This window comes from Triturus cristatus, chromosome 5_2 (assembly GCF_964204655.1).
Source record: "Triturus cristatus chromosome 5_2, aTriCri1.1, whole genome shotgun sequence".
Lineage (NCBI taxonomy): Eukaryota > Metazoa > Chordata > Amphibia > Caudata > Salamandridae > Triturus > Triturus cristatus.
The window spans coordinates 65095411-65113341 of NC_140588.1; the positions used below are offsets into that span (position 1 = coordinate 65095411).

The window sequence follows — 17931 nt, forward strand, 5'->3', positions numbered from 1 at the left end:
GCTGTAAAAACGTTACCCCCTTGCAGGGTAGGGGAATCAAAGTGCCTTTTAACCAAGTAATTACTGCTTGTCTGCAAGAGCGAATTTTCAGGTTTCTAAGAATTGGTTTCAGGTGTTTTTTCCTTTGTTCCAAAGACACTGGACTCGCACAGAAAACATGTACTAGTGACTCTGCCTTGTCCCTGCAGAGTTGACCGGTTAGATTTTGCGACTGATATTTCCAGGAGTGGATAAGATCTTTAGTCTCCATGAAACCAAAATGAAATAGCATAAACTGGTGCTTTAAAACATGAGAGAAGTGAGCTGAGAGATATTCTTGAGGTTGAAGGTTGTTATAGGAGTTCAGGCGTGTCGTCTTTGTACAAGGGCATTTTTGTCTGCAATATGCAACCAGATCAGAGTTGAAGTGTTGATTGCACGATTAAATGCAGATGTTCCCGTCTTCTTGTATGCCTGGTTTAGGTGGTTGCCCCAGGAGCCTTTTAAGTTGCTGAGTTGTTTCTCCTCGATTTGCAGCCAACATAAGTTGTTAATGGAGCCTCTTTCAGAAGCAGTCTCCAGCACAGTTTGATGTAAGCACTCTTGCGTTGAAATACTTGATTTTTCAAACCAAACTCTAGGCGTACTTGGGCTGGTGAGGCTGATTTTGGAATGTGAAACATGGATTTATAAACTTTTATTTTGATTTTGTTAAGAGTAACTGTTTCGCATAATTTCCGTGTTGTAGGCATCATTGTCATCAACTGAGCTGACTTCAGGAAGAGCAGATGGCTAAATGATGTTTTTTCATCATCCACTATAACAGACAATTTCAGTACCTTCCGTACTTTCTTAGGTTCCGACCACTTGGACTCACCCTTCCTGAATGATTGGAATTTCCTCACCCTTACCAAATCTCCAACCTCAAACTTAGAAGGATACTTCTTGGCTCCCACCATGGTTAACCCGTACTTCTGCTGTTTCTTATGCACAACATCTCACTACCAGGACTTGCCACACACCTAAGGCACATGTCCTACCTTTAAGCTACACAGCACCATGCCCATGGGGCTACCAAGTGCCTACCTTAGGGGTGACATATATGTGTAAAAGGGGAGTTTCAGACATGGCAAAGAGTTGAAATGCCACTTCACTGCGGCAGTAAGCTGCGCTGGCAGACCCTGCAGCGGCAGAGGCCTGAAACAGGTTTGAAAGGCTACTTCGGTGGGTGGCGCAAGAAGCACTGCAGGCCACTAGTAGCATTTAATTTACAGGCCCTGGGTGTATGGGATACCACTGTACAAGGGACTAAGAGGTAGATTAAATATGTGAAAAAGGTGTAGACCAATCTTACCAAGTTTACAAGAGAGAGCACATACACATTAGCACTGATCAGCAGTGGTAAAGTGCCCAGTCATAAAACCAACAAAAACAGTTCAGAAGAAATACAGAAGGAAGGCCAGGTCCAAGACTGAATAGCCTTGTGCTATAGAATAATCCATCATTCATTCAGTCATCCATTGAATCTGAGTTCCTGGTGTCAGGGGTGCCACCAAAATACTCAATTTAGGGGCGTTAAGGAGAGTGACCGGTAGTATCCAATAGGCTACTTACCTTTAAGGTGTTTACACCCTCTGCATGACCACCTTCTGTGGGAAGTGAGCATAACACTGACCCAGAGAGAAATTTCACCAAAATCAAGATGATGGAATTTAAAAAGTCGTGTTCACATCAGTTAGCCCCCTTTAGGGTTGGTGCTAGCCCGAGAGGGGGACACACCTCCTAATTAGCTCATTTTCCGCCTGTCCTGGTGCCAATTGGGCCCAGGGGTGGCATTTCCCCTGTCTGGGGATGCTTATGGTCGCATATCAAAGGCGGCAAAGGCTTTCAAAGCCTCATGCCTTGATATCCTGCTTGGAGGAGGTGACAAAACCTCTGGCCGGTGCAGGCATCATTTCTGTCTTACGAGAGCGCGTGCTCACCTGCAGGGGTCAAAGACCCGTCTGTGGTGGCAGGCTGGTCTGCACCAGTAAGCCAACACACTAGTAGGCGGTTTGTTTTCAGGGAGTATTTCTAAGGTGCCTTCTGGGCGCATGTATCAAATTCAATGCTGGAATCAGTGTGGGCTTATTAATACAAGATGTTTGATAACAAACATCTCTAGTTTTAATGAAGCCATCATGTAGGAGAGGAACTCTTAAACATCAGTGTCTAGCACATGTTCTCAAAATGGCTTCCCAGGTCACTTGCAATATCTAAGAATCGACTTGGCATTCACATCGGCATATCTGCTCTCACAGATATGTCCACACATGTAGTATAGGGCACCCTTCCTTAAGGCTGTAAGGCCTGCTGTAGGGGCAGCTTACCTATACTACATGCAGTTTCAGGTGTGCCATGTCCTGTCTTCACTTTCCTCTGCACTATGGCATGCAGCCTTCAATGGCACTCTGCCTGTTGGTGCTGGGGGGGTCCCTTTGGGTGGCACAATTCATGCTGCAGCCCTTGGGGACCCTCTTTAGCCACCTTGCCCTAGGTACCAGGGGTACCATTTACTATGGACTTACAAGGGGTACTAAAGGTATTGCCAATCGGGGAAACAATACCATTTTAGGGAAAGAGATCTGGAACTGGGAACCTGAATAGCAGGGACCCAGTGTACTTCTGTCAAAACGGCATCAGATACCAGGCAAAAAGTGGTGTGACCATGTCAAAAAGGGGCACTTAACTATACTCAGCATCCGGCCCATGAGCTCATCAGTCATCATCTTGCAAATCATGAGTGGCATCTGCATCTGAACGTGGCACAGGATATGTTTGCATGGTGGGCCGTGCCCTCTGTAGACGTTTTTGCTACCTTCAAAAACGCATGCAATATTTATCCCTCATTCCGAACCAACAACTGGGAAAACTGGGGCTAAGCCTGGGGCACATTTGTCTGAGAAGAGAAGGTCAGAGGATGAGAACTTGTCTGGTAATAATTTGATTATGAGAATCAATAGAGTTGGAGAAGTAGCTGAACTTCTTAAGCACACTAGGTTGAGACTAATTGAATCAAACCATTATCTTAACAAAAGCTCCATCATTATCAGAGACCATTTGGCCAGGGAAGGTGCTTATATTGCATGAAGAGGAAACCCAAAGATGAAGCATGCAACCATTGGTGGTTGTTGGTTTCCTGTCCTAAGTAAGGAATAGCCTAAAGTGGATTACCACACTCTGTAGAGTTGGTTTAGGCTTGCTTAACAGTGTTTTGTGTTTGAGATATTCCTGAGAGGCTGTATTACAAGCCTTTAATCCTCCTACTCCACCTATGTTGTTGGTTGTAGTGAGAGTGGGTCATCACCATGAGTACACATGGAAGATGTAGCCTCACTGCTGTGGTTAGAGTGCAGGCTAGCTCCAGGCAGTTTTGCCCACACTGTCAATCCAAGGGTCTTTGGGCATCTGAAGATTTTGCATTTTTCAACATCCTCAGCCCGATCTCTCTAGTATCATTGGGATCATCTGGGTGGACATCTGTTCCAATCAACAGTTCCTGCCAGTGTGATATTTTGCTTGTATTCACGCATATGAGAACAAGACGATCTCTCACTAATGCATACGTGAACCCCTCTCTTCCCCATGGACCTCACAAGTTTCCTTGCATCCTCTGGATCCCAATATGTGTACCATTTACAATAAATACTAGCAACTGTTCTGCTGGAAAAAGAATCCTTTCAGGGGTCCACTTCACTGTAAAATCTCTTCTCATTGGTTTAAATTTCCCAACCTCTACACAACAGGCAGTGGGAATTAAGTGGATTGTGCCGTTTCCCAGTAGAATTCTACCCTTCTGTTTATCCACTTCCAATATTCTGTTTCTCAAATCTTCATCCTGCAAAACTGGCATGGTATTGGTGCCTAATGTTGCTGTCAGTAGACATGTTTTTTATGAATTAAGCTAGAAGCACTGCCATATTCCCCCAATAAGTACCTCATTAGTGATGCCTAAGGCAGAAAACATCATTGATGTTATGAGGGTCTTTAGGTTGTTACTCCCAGTTTATCTGGGATACCAGAATCCTAATGTTTCTACTTTTGTGGTAGTTTTTCAACTGCTCCTTCCTTCTCTCCATGCTCCCTCTATGGTTTAAAAATTAACTACTCCATCATGCACTTTGCTTATGTCTATGTGTACCTTCTCGATTTGATCTTGCAAAGCCACTTTCCAATGTTACTACCTTCCACTGCAAGTGGGTCAAACTTAGCATTTAACTGTGAGGTATTGTCGTCAGTGTGTTAAAGCATTGCTATTGTGCCCAAATCTGGTGAAGAAACATCCGATGTAACCAAGTCAGAGGAGTGTGCCTTCATTTCTTCATGTCTAAAAAAAAGTCTGTTTTCTTTGTCTCTGATGCTTTTTGAGAGGTCTGAGAACGATGCTAACATTGTCGCTCAAGAGACTTGAAACATAGCAGGTAATTCTGGCTTTAAAAGACTTCACAATGGCACTCTAAAATGTGGTATCTTTTTATATCCCCAACTCCTTCCTCTCGCCTCTGACCTGCAGGACAAAAATGGGGCCCCATGCCTGCTATCCTCAATCCTCTTGTTTCAAGATAGTGTGGTAAAGTGGCTGACTAGACTTCCTCTGAATGCCACAGCTCAGCTACACAGTCCACTGGCACCTCTGACTGGGTTGGATTGCAGGCCACCTTGGGCTTTCCCTGCCACAGCCTCCACCTCTGCTGCAGTAAACCAATCCATCCTGTTGTTTTGCCAGCTACAGCCGTGGTACTGCCATCTACCTCACTAGCCTAATCAGCTCACTCCATATTTGGAGTGCCCCTTCATTTTGATTTTCGTGAGCCTGCATGCTGGCTCTTTGCCATTGTGCCCACACTCCGCAAATATGATAACATTGCAAAAAAGTTTGAGATTATTGTCTACTTTCTTTAATGACAGCAAGTTGCTGTGTCAATTTTTGACGTCCCATTTCATATAAACATAGCATGATATTCTACCAAGATGTGGAATGAGCAAACTTAAAATTGATGGGTTTTCACACAACGTGACGTTTCCTGTTTTAAATAATGTGGCTTATTTCACTTAATTTGTTGACATGTAGTGGGATTTCATGAATGAGAAAATGTAGTTTCACTTATTTTTTATTATGTTTTCAACATGTTTCAGCTGCTGTTTTCTAATCAATTCACCTTTGGTTCTTAGGAAGTTCCTTGTGCAGTCATCAGAAATGAAGGTAAATAATACTTCATTACAATATATTTTTCAAACGATATATATATAAGAACACTTCAGCTATCAATAATGTGTTCTGTTTTTGTCATTTGTAAATAAATGTAGAATATAGCCCTGCGGGGAAGGACTGTGTACTGCATTCCATATTTTGTTTTTCACTATACTTACATACTTATAGGTATAGTAACAAGCATTTGCAATGCAATAGGTCTCGCATTACTAAAAGTTTGAGCTATTGGCGTTGCTAACAATAATGGAACTATTATTAGCAACACCAATAGCTCAAACTTTCAGTAATGCAAGACACATTACATTGCAAATGCTTCTGTGATTCTGGGCAAATCACTTAATCTCCACGTGCCTACCAAAAATGAATGTGTCCTTGTGTAATGTAACTATCCCTCATGTAAAGCACCCCAGTATTTTGGGGTCGATTTCGCGCTATAAAAAACTGCACAAAAAAAAGAAATTATTTACAAACTCCCCGGAGCTACATTTGGACATGAAGTTGCAGAGATGCCAATGTTTCTTAGAAGTCCTCGTGAACATAAACACTGCAGAAGGTAAAAGATAGCATTCCTCAGAACACATACAAAGCAGCTCAGACATACCATTTTGTACATAATCACGGAGCTCACAAAAGTACCAACCAAGATGGAAAACATTTAAATTCATGCTGAAAAGAAATGCTCCTATTTAATTACTAAGTCACTTGTAGCATGTAGCTGCCGCCCTTCACACATACAGCTCGACATGGCTGCTGCCATCTTGCGATACTCCGGCTGGAATTGATTTTGGGGTACAGGACGGGGAGATTAAATGAAGTTGAAGCCCCCCCGCCCTCCTTGAAAGGAGCTCCGCTGATCGCTTGGCAAAGGAAAAAAAAATGCAGAGTCCGAGATGATGGAAAAAAGGAGCCACCAGAGCAGTTATTTAATTACATGTAGCTGCCGCCTTGCCTGGAAACACTTGCGGCTATTTAAACGTAGAGTCCAGGGTGAAAAGTGTTGTGGGGGCTGGCAGCTCAGGGGGTGGTATGGCGCACTATAAAGTTATATGCTGCGTTTCAGTATTTGCACGCGTTTTTCGTTTTTTTCCCTTCGTGCGTCATTCTCTCACTTGTAATTAAATTAATTGCAGTTTAAAGGGTAGCGTGTTACCAGCCACGTCTGCTTGCACAATTGATAGTGACTGTCAGTGAAGAACCCGGATCCTCTTAGTCCACTCGTTTTCTCTTAATCACAATTCTCTCCAGTTGCTTTTATGGGAGCTCAGTGGCCAAGATGGAGCATTAGTTGACAAACTCCTATAAACGGGACACGTCCGCAAGGTCACTTGGGTAGCTAATCACGGAGCAAGTAAAGCTACATCCAATATGGCCGTCACACCTGTTTGGCTATTTAGTAGTATGTGGTCTAGTTTGTCAATTTACTCCTCCGCCTTCTCTTTAGAGCCGCAGGTGTGAGTGAGGCAGTGGCTTACGCATGCGCGAACGCTGGCAAAGCGATAGCTGAGGCGATGAGTGGCAACAAACACTGAACATACGAGCGCGGTGGCGAAAGCGGTAGTAGCCGAGGTGGCGTCTGGCAGCTCAGGGGGTGGTATGGTGCACTATAATGTGAGTATGCTGCGTTTCAGTATTTGCACGCGTTTTTTTCCCTTCGTGCGTGATTCTCTCACTTGTAATTAAATCAATTGCAGTTTAAAGGATAGCGTGTTACCAGCCACGGCTTTGTTTTGCTTGCAATTGACATGGAAGCTTTCAGATAAATTGCATGTTGTATATTTAAAGCGCGCCGCGCTTGGAACGCGCAAGCGCATTTAAAAAAAAAAATTACAGGAGGCTGGTGAGGACGAAAGTGAAACTGCATGCTGGCTTGCGAGGGAAGGGGGACAGGAGATGTGCACGCCGCGTGGCTGTAAGCGCGTACACCAACTCAAATCCGCCGAGACCATGCGCGTGCCCATCTCCTGTCCCCCTTCCGAGGCAAGTCAGCAACAATAGATCTCGCTGGCGACAGCAGCGCTTCGCGCTGCGTTCGCCAGGCGAGACCTAAAAAGCTTAGCATCAACTTTATGCAATGTAGCAGACAAGGATCTTTCATAATAAGAAATAGTGCCGCTGCAGACCTGTCCCACGTTTGAACTTTACAGCATGGAAATGTTCTTTAAAGCACCACAAATGTAAGCATGTGTACCTTTCTTTCTCAACTTGATAAGAGAGAAATGCTGCAGAGCTCAGTAGGGATGCGCGTCCCCGGTAGGGTTAAAAAAAGTGTAGTCTGGGCCATTTCGCCCTAAATTTAATGGAGCAACGAAAACACCAAATCACCACAAGCAGTGACCCCCAAGCCTAAATTCAAGAATCACTGAATACACAAATACGGTTACAAGACTATTGTAAAAGATATGCCTTCAGTTTTGTGGTATAATTTATCTGTGATTTGAAGAAAATCACTTGAATATGTGCCTGTCTTTAAAAATAATCAGAATAAATGATAATTAAAAGAAACAAGGAAAATGATCTGTTTTAGATCTTGGGATCTGACAGTTGTCACAAACAAATCATAACTTCAATAAAATCAAGTGTTTTAGTGGTAGGATGGTCTGAAGTAGATAGCACACTAAGCTTGCTGTAAATGGCATTTAATAAGTTAAACTCTTCTGGAGAAATATGGTTGCATAAGTACCCTTACTGTACTGTATATACAGAGTCTAGTTATGAGTTTGGCAGCCACACCAGCGCCTCGCTCCAGGACCACCGAACTTGAGCGCTGGCCACCTTCCAGATTATGAGTAATCTCGTGGTCAGGCAGCGCTGTACTTTGTCGTTCTCACTGCGGTGCCTATAAAAAAGGCTCTGCAATGGGTATGCCAAAGCCCGTTCCTTTACAGCAAGGACTGTAAAGTCCATGCCATGCAGGAAAGGGGGTGACTGCACAACAGCAGGGCACAACATGTGCCCCCCTGCAGGTACTCCTTGACTCCTAGGCAACTGCGACCCCGTAGGGCCCCCTTTGTTTCCTCACTGCCATAGTTTTCATGGCTGCCTCACTGCCATAAAAACTGTGGCGGTGACACCACCAATCATATTGTGGCCTCCAGACCGCCATGCCTTCGCCAGGGATTACAGATCCCCGGCGGTTGCGGCGGTCTCATGGAGGTCTGACCGCCGTACTCTAATACAGTGGTCAGACCACTGGTGCGTCGGTCCCAGACCGCCACCACACCCGGCAAATCGTAATTTGACTATTACCCGTCATCATTGAGATGATACTTGTGCTTAAACAGTCCATCGTTTAAAAAAAATGTTTGGTAGCATCTGTTCTAGTGGACCAAGAATTGTCATGAAATGGATAACTATAGAGGTAGGTGGCTCAAGTAAAATAAAAATAAATAACCACATATGCTATATGTTCTCCTAAGACATTGGTTTACCAGTCTATAATCTCTTGAGTGGCTAAATGAAAGGAGACCACACCAGGTATATATATAAAATATTTGTATTTATTACTAAACACACCCCTCTAGTCTCATTATGAGGCTAGAGGCAAAAGCACATAAGTTACACTTCAAATATTACAGTAAATTAGGCCTTTGGGGCGGACCAAACCATATACTAAGAAAGTGGTATAAGAACCACGACTTAACTAGACACAAGGCCTAGAGCCTGTAGAATCACTGGGACCCCAAGGAACCACCCATGGTAGTGACACAGGGGACCCACGGGGGCCGTGTGCAGTGTGAGAACACAGCCGCGAGCTCCAGTTAGCTTCTATGGGGAACGTTGCGGTTATATTTTTAAAGTTTAAGGACATTCGGGGGTGGACTAGGAACAAACCCTTTTGGACTTTGATGGTTCTAGGGCCAACACCCACAGGAGCACTGGAGTACTTGTGTTACCTCACCCAGGGAAGTCGGGTGCATAGGTGTCAAATGGTGTCGGGTCGCGTTGTCATTTTCAATGGCAGGAGACTGAAAAGTACTGATGCCGGGAAGAGAAGAAGTGTCCAAAGAGATCAAAGCCTTGATGGAAGATGCGGAAACCTGAAAGCAGAGGGAACAGAGTTTGGGTCACTTGCCAGTGACCAGGGGCACAATAGACAAATGCCCACCGATGTCTGGTGCTTCAGGTGAGAAGAGGGGAAGCTTGACTCTTCAGCCACGAGGACCAGGAGGCGTCGAGGACGACCAGGAGTTGGATTCGAGCTGTCCCACGAAGGATGTCGAGTGCTGCAGCGTCGGTGCCCGGATTGGACACAACAAGCCTTGGCAACAGCAACCCACGCAGAAAGATAAGAAATGGTTCGGTGCGGACCAGCAAGGTCCTGGGGACTCCCCAAGCGATGGAGAGTCAGGGCACGTCTGGAGCATCCAGGGAAGCCCAATTAAAGTGAGAGTTGCCTTCACAGGGACCCACCAGTCGACAGACCAGGGATCATGAAGGAGCCTCGAGCGAACACACAAAGTGTGGGCTCACGGAACACTCGTGAAGTGTAGGCCAGCAATCTTCGGTGAAAAAGGTGCTCAGGGCCTGGGCTACAAGTAACCCAATGCTCAGCCTCAAAGGACGTCGAGAAGCTGATGCACTTGCAAATGTGCGTGGTGACCAGGAGGTCCCGTTCCACGTTACCCACGACAGCTACGGGTCTCAGTTTTGCTTGGGACTTGGGTTGGCCTCGGGGAAGTCTGGAAATCCACCTCCTGTGATGCAATTACTTCGGAGTCCGGCGGGAGCTACTCACCGGTCAGATGCTTCGTTGGTGCCTGCCAAGCAGGAGAGTAACTCCTTTACTCCAAGGGAGATTCTTCAGTCATCTGGCGTCGTGGAGATCGTCGAAGTTCCAGGATTCAGTTGCAGAGTTTCGTCCAGGGATATCTAAAGTTCTGGTTACAGAGGTTCCTTCTTTATACCCAAGGAAGAGGTTGGACTAACTCAGGGGACCCACCTATGGGAGGGTTTGGAAAGAGGGGTGGCTACACCCATTCCCTTTGTCCAGTTTCGCGCCAGAGCAGGGGCTGGTAGCCCCTGCAACCGGTTTGAGCTGGACTATGCACAGGGACACCAAATGTGCCCCCAGTGCAGGACTTCAAAGCACTCTGAGTGCACCCACACAGCCCCAATACACTAAAGCCTGTCTGGGAGGTGGTAACACCTCCCTGTGATAGGAAACCTATTGTCCAGGCCTCCCCTACCGGAGTTTCGGTCAGCAGCAGGAGGCCAGACTCGTGTCTGTGGCTGCAGCATCCATTTTGTGATGCCAGGGCTCTTTTAAGCTGGTACTGGGTATACTGGTGCTGTCATGTCTCTCCCTCTAGAAGGGTGGGATCATACTCCCACACCAGTTACTGGTGTGGGGGTATGATTCCAAGGTGTTTTGACACCAAACACGACATGTTTCCATGCAGCCAGTCCAAAGTTAGCATTTACCGTTATAATGCACTTAAGAGTATATGGTCAGGCTCCATCACAGACAACCCTGGAGAAGAGATCCCGAAGGCTGCAGAGGGGCTCTGCTCATGCATGGGCACCCTCTCACACAAAACCAAGCACCCTGCCTTCAGGATGGATAAGGCCTGCCATAGGGGTGACTGATAGGTTTATATGTGCAGTGATAGGTGAGATATAGTGAACCTATATCTCAGTAAGGGGTGCATGCACCACCTTACCCAGGCTGCAGTAGCAGACCTGTGGTGTCATTTTGGAGGGCTTCCCAGGGGTGGCATAATACATGCTGCAGCCCCTGGTAGGCCTCTGGGGTACCTATGCCCTGGGTACATAGTATACCATATGTTAGGGACTTATAAGGACACCTCAGAATCCAATCTGTTGTGTACCTAAGGTACTAGGAATCCATTTACAGAGGAAGCAGCTAGGCTGGGGTCCTGATTAGCAGGGCCCCAGCTCAACTAAAGTTTAAAAACAGTGTTACATCAGCAAAAAGTGGGGGTAACCATAAGAAGCAGATCCTACTCTCTTGTGGTAAATATTCAAATTACCTGTACTATTTTTATGCGGTAAAGTCTAGTAAGAATAACTCAGTCAAAATAAGAGGCAGAATCCGTGGTATTAGAGGTTCTGAAAAGGGCTTTATTCCTTACAAAGGAATCATAGTTCGAACTAGGCAATCTTATTCCGTCACCACGAAGGTTCAGGAAGGGATAGGCAATACATTATTGACAAGTAATACTATATATATGAAAAGCATTGCATTAAGACAGATGCAGGAGGCGTAACAGCTGATAATACAGATAAGAATACACATACGTAATGAAAATAGGCGTAAATACAGGCGTATACTAGAAACGTCATTTAAAATGATGTCACAAGTGGGTGGATCCATAAGAGAATCCTGCAGTGTCAGCAGAAATATTTGGCAGAGATGCGCGCGCAGCCGCATGACGTGTGATTGACGTTCAACTAGAGGGTGAAGGGGAATTGACATTTAGCTCTACATGTGGAGACAGAAGTCTGGGGGGTCAGGTCAACCTAATCCCAAATCGTATCTAATATCTTTGTTTAAGGAACTGTGTTATCCAGAAGGAAAGGTTTCTCGGACGGAATCTATTCTATACTGACTGTTAGTGCATGTACAAGCGTCTAGGTGTCTACATGAGATGCGAGGGGGCAGGAATCTTCCATGGTAACAGGGGCTATGAATTATTTGCAAAAAGACAGCGAGGCCAAGCTCTTTGCTCGGTAGCTGGAAGGATGTTTACCTAAACTACTAGACAGGAATGCATTGGATGAGGAGCGGAGCAGATAACTTGAAGGCTGAATACAGTTTTTGGCAGGCAACAGGCCGCGTCAGGCACCGTTAGCCGCGCAGGGAGTAGGACAAAGTTCATGGATACGGATGCAGGTCCAGGCTGGAGCATTTCAGAGGCAGAAGCATGAAATGGCTTGATGACAGAATTCAGGGCCTACTCGCCTGAACTGGAAAACTAGAAAAGTGAACCATATAAAGTCGGTGGCCAATCATACTTAGGAATGGAATATTTGACCCATTCATGGTGGATCTGAAAGAGGACATGTTGACGTTGGACGCACATGTATTTGCGTCTTCATAGCTGGAACTGGAGGGAACATACATGTACTTGTAGCATGTACATGGAGCCGTTGGGGTCTAAGATAGGGGACACAATTGACCATAAAAATTCATATTTCCTCATTCCCTCCTTGTCCCCTACGGACCCTTATGAAATATCCATCTTCATCAATCCATCAATCTGTTCATATAGCATCATTTGTTCTTCTTTCTTCTTCCGGGATCTTGAGTGCAAATTCGAAGGTGGGATACACGATGTGGCACACAGACCACAAATCGCTGGCCCACATTGTAGACACAAGCAGCAACTGAATAGAATGAGAAAGCCAATACCTAGGAAGGATAGGATCCTCCATCCCCAGGCTGACAACACGCTCCAGAACCAACCGGACCAAGTCCAGGTGCCTGGATTCTGGTGTATCTGGCTTACGATCTTATGAAGTCGAGTTATGGCTTTATATACTGATGGCGCGTTTTCTGGTATGAAAACACAGCAACTTGATCCGATGACCCTACAAGCTCCACCCCTATCGGCCAGGATGACGTCAAGGACAAGACGATTTTGAAGAACAACAATCCGCATCGCAGACTGCTCCTCTGTTAAGTTGCCTAAGGCGGAAGTAGTTTCATTCACTACTGCTTCAAGGGTTCTAGTTAATCTACGTATCAACTTACTATTAGTGACTGTACCTATGTAGGGAAAGAAACCTTTATTGAAGTCTGTGTATTGCTCCCATGCTGTTTCGGTGTAGTCGACGATCGGGAGATCTCTCTGCTGTCTATTGTGTACTAAATGGGTATTCCTATGGTAATCAGGCGGGGCTAGGAAAACAGGTGGCAGAAGGAATGCAATGTAACAGGTACCATCCCAATCTAGGGGTAGGCGTATGTATGCGGTGTGACCACAGATGAAGTAGGAATGACGAGAAGCTCTAAACGTAGATTTGCCTTTATCACTGAATTCTATTACAGTGGTACATTTACTATGGCCCATGTGAATTGAACCATTCTTTCTTACACATAATTCGCCTCTAACTGGAAATACTGACATAGCGGGCAAGATTGGTGTAGCTTCGGATTCAACATTCAGGATTATGAGATTAAGTGTAAAGTTACCTAATCCATATACTTCATTTTCTAGATCAGTTCCTGTTCTTTTGGGAAGTCCCTCCTTGTTAGAGTAGCAGACTTTAAGTAAAACTAGGTTCAGGTTTCCCCAAACACAGTTGTCTCGATAAACTACTGAATTTGAATCTAGGGAATTAATCAAACTAAACCATGCTCCACAGGAGCCATTGTGGGTGAATGGATACGGAAAGAGAGGTAGAACTCCCTTGTATTTCTGATAGGGGGGAGTCGGCCACATATCCAACAATTTGTAGCATTGCTGGTCTGATGAGAATGATGTAGCATACTAATGAATGTGTTGTTGCGCAGCGCAAATCTATAGGACAACTCATGCGGGGGTAGTTCGCTAAAAGAATGTTCGGCAGTAACATTGAAAGCATGCTTGGAAATAGGGTAATACATGTGTAATAACATACTAGTAATAATAATCAGAAGACTTAGAAAAAACATAATTAACAATGTCACTATGCAGTGACTACGAAGTGATTTACAGTACGCATATTTTTTTAGCTGTTTCTGTCTATTTCTCTCTCTATTTTGGTCTAGAGGATACATGTCAGAGACAAATTCAACCGATTCACCTTGAAGAGGACTTAAACAATCAAATTGTCTGACTTGCTAGACCTTAGTTTCAGTTTATAGTTTTCTTTTTCAGTTTGTTCAACCAGGGGGAGTTTCGAGTCAGTCTGTGAGGGAATGCAGGGCGGATAATTCAAGTCGGATGATAGTCCATGAAATTTTTTGATATGGCTCGAGTGCAACCACCCTTTACGTCCCTCAATCTTCACAGCTGTCCTTGTGGTTAATAAGACGAGTTTAGGCGACTGCCAGCGAGGCTCCAGCGGGTTCCTTCTGTCGAAGTTCCTTATCAGTACCCGGTCTCCCGGAACCACGTCATGGGGCTTCACCTCAGTGTTATCGGGAAAAGCTGCAGCTACCTGTGAACGACAAGATTGTAGTGCAGACATCAAGGAAGCCAGGTAATCTGTCAGCATATTACAATCAACATCAGTTATTTTACGGGGTATAGGCGTCCCCCACATATTTGGTGGTCTACCGAAGATCACCTCATACGGGGATAGCCCTGTTCGAGAGTGTGCTACCATTCTCATGTAAAAGAGCGCAACTGGTAAGGCTACTATCCAGTCGACACCTTTTTCTCTACATACTTTGGACAGTCTAATTTTCAAAGTTTGATTATGCCGCTCCACGAGACCTGCTGCCTCGGGATGTCGGACACAGTGGAATTTCCATTGATAGCCTAACAAAAGTGAAACATGTTTCATTAGCTCGGATGAGAACGGTTGGCCATTATCTGAGTACACGACACGGGGCAAACCATACCGTGGGAAGAATTCTCGAACTAACAGTTTGGCAGTAGTCGCGGCAGTGTAATCTGAGACGGGATACGCCTCTGTCCATCGGGAAAGAGCGCATACAACTACGAGGACATATTTGAATCCTCGACATCGTTCCATCTGGATATAATCCATCTGGAGGACTTCAAAAGGGTGATCGGGGGTTTGAAATCCACCCTGTTCTACAGGTACGCCTTTTCCTGGATTGAACTGACAGCAAATCATACAGGTACGTACTTTCTGTTTAGCTGCTGCTCGCAAGTGTTTATTGAACCAAATGTGTTGAATACTGTCTAGCATAGCTTTCTCTCCTAGGTGCGCTGGACTATGTATTGTGTTAATGATGACTTGAACCATTGAGTCGGGGAGAAACCATATAGATTTTCCCTTTGTCATCCATCCTTGATCCGTTTGGATCCCTCCTAATTCAGTCCATTTCTTTATTTCTTCTGGTGTAGCATGTGTCTGTATGTCAATTACATCAAGGGCCGGATCCTTAACTGTCATGCAGCGTGTTGTTGTCGGAACTATTGTCGTTGTCGTGTCAGTTGTATGAGTCTGATTCTGAGCAGTCTGTTTAGCTGTTCTGTCAGCTAGGTCGTTACCCTGAGAAATAATGTCAGTCACTTTTGTATGGGCTTTACACTTCATAATCGATATTGCAGTCGGCAGATGTATTGCATCTAATAGAGCTTGAATAAGGGGACCGTGCTAGATGTGGGCACCGTGAGAAGTTAAATAACCTCTCTCTCGCCAAAGCACGCCGAAGTCATGGACGACTCCGAATGCATAACGTGAATCTGTGTATATGTTGACTTTCTTATTTTTGGCTTGAATACAGGCTTGTGTCAGAGCGATGAGCTCTGCTGCTTGAGCTGACAGGGTGTCTATACAATTTGTTTCAATAACTTCAGTGTCTGTTGTGACTGCATAAGCGGCCACTAACTCTCCTGTACTTGTTCTCATGCATGAACCATCTACATACAATGTCAGGTCTGGATCTGATAATGGAATATCTGTCAAGTCTTGTCTTGGTTTCGTCGTAATAGTAATGACTTCAATACAATCATGTGCCAATGGGTCTGTTCCACTTACTGGCAAAAGTGTGGCAGGATTTAATGTACTACAACGTCTGATTTCTATGTGTGGCTGGAACAATGTTAATTCATAACCCGTCAGTCTTGCTATGGTCAAGTGTTGTGTTTGGGTCCGGTTCAAGAGAACCTCTACTGCATGTGGTACTTGTACTGTCAATTGATGTCCTAACACTATGGCATCGCTTTGTCTGATTGCTAAAGCTGTTGCTGCAACTGATTTCAGGCACGCAGGAAGAGCCTGAGCTACGGGATCTAATGTACTGGAAAAATAAGCACATGGCTTATGTGATCCTGCTTGTTCCTGCGTGAGTACTGACAAAGCAGTACCTTCTCGTTCTGTAACAAAAAGTGTAAAACGTTTGCTGTAACATGGTGTTGCTAAAACAGGTGCTTGACATAAAGCTTTCTTTAAGCTTTCAAAGGCTTGCGTATGTTCCTGAGTCCAAGGGAGGACAGTTGATGTCGCTGCCTCCTGTGTTGTCAACTGAATGAGTGGTTTTGCTAGAAATGCATATTGAGGGATCCACTGCCTACAGTACGAAGTGAGGCCTATGAATGCCCGTACCTCCTTTTGTGTCTTGGGTATCGGCATGTTAACAATTAACTGGATACGGTCGGGTGTAAGCTGTCTTCCCCCCTTGGACAGCAAGTGCCCAAGGTACACAACTTGCTGGACACAGAATTGCAGCTTTGAAGGGGACACCTTGTGCCCCTTGTCAGCTAGGAAATGTAAAACCGTCAGTGATGCTTTTTCACATTCAGGTTCGTTTCGGGCGGTGATCAGCAGATCATCGACGTATTGAAGCAAGGCAGTGTTAGCTGGCATGTGGATGCTGTCAAGTTCTCTTTTCAGTACTTGGCTATAGATGCTGGGGCTTTCTGTGAATCCTTGAGGTGCGCGTGTGAATTTAAAACTTCGTCCATTTAAACTAAATCCGAACAAATATTGGCTTTCCGGATCAATTGGGACACTAAAGAAAGCATTCTTGAGATCAATTACAGTAAAGAACGTTGCTTCTGAATCTATGGCTGTTAGCAATGAAGAGATATCTGGGACCACAGGGTATTGTGGTACAATGCATTTATTTAATTCTCGCAGGTCAATAACCAATCGATATACTGGTGGTGCCTTTGGATCAGTTCGTTTAAGAATCGGAATTATCGGGGAATTACATATATTGGAGTCCGTTTCTGCAACCACTCCTTGTGCAATGAGCTCGTCAATGATTTGCAGTAAAGCCACAACAGCATCTGGCGGTAACTTGTATTGTCGTATTCGTGGTAATACTACTCCTGTTTTGAGTGTAACTCGATATGGTGTAATGTGCATACAACCTACATCAGTGGGGCCTTGTGCCCATAAATGTGCAGGTAGATTCTGTAACCGATGATCCATGTCTCTAGACACATAGTGACCTTTAAAGTCACGCAAAAATAGCCGTTCTCCTTCCGGAGAACAACATATTACAGCTCCTAGAGCTTTCAATGTTTTTATACCTAACAAGTTTTCTGGGCATGATTTTGTGAGCAATAGATCTGTAGTCCGTGTTAATGGACCGACCGATAATGCATTAATAGTGGGCTTTCCTGAAAAACCAAGGGAAATATTTTGTGAGCCTGAGAGGGGTACCCCTGGGACTTCGCTGTGACGGATAGTGGTTCTGCTTGCCCCTGTATCGAGTAGAAACTTTCTGTCTTTCCCTAATACTTGACTCTGTACGTAAGGACCTTCTTGATCTACGGGGACCTCAATAAGGGGTGGGCCAACTTCCCTCTCTAGGCTATTTCATGTGTAGCGCTGATACTCTGGATAGTCATTTTGTGCATACTGGTACATCTGTCGTGTCGTGTTTTGTGTTGCAGCAATAGGCTGGGGCTGTTGTTGTTGTTGTTGTTGTGGCTGTGGTGCGTTCTGTTGTGGAACTGGCATAGGCTGTATATTCTGAGGTACTTGTTGTTGGATCTGATCCTGTCTAGGCGGACGTGGTCTCTCCTTAGTTCTACCCGTAGAGATATTATGTTTTAGAACTGCGCAATCGTGTATATAATGACCTGGCTGTTTACAATAGTTGCATGTTC

The 17931-nt window shown here is 45.0% G+C and overlaps 1 protein-coding gene across 1 annotated transcript in view; it reads left to right on the plus strand.

Annotated features, from left to right (window-relative positions):
* The window catches only part of NFX1 (nuclear transcription factor, X-box binding 1), a 660521-nt gene that overhangs the window by 344901 nt on the left and 297689 nt on the right, over positions 1–17931 (plus strand). Inside the window, exon 11 of the mRNA XM_085606860.1 lies at positions 5191–5221. Coding sequence (XP_085462986.1) covers positions 5191–5221 — 31 coding nt within the window. The remainder of the gene's footprint in view (positions 1–5190; positions 5222–17931) is intronic.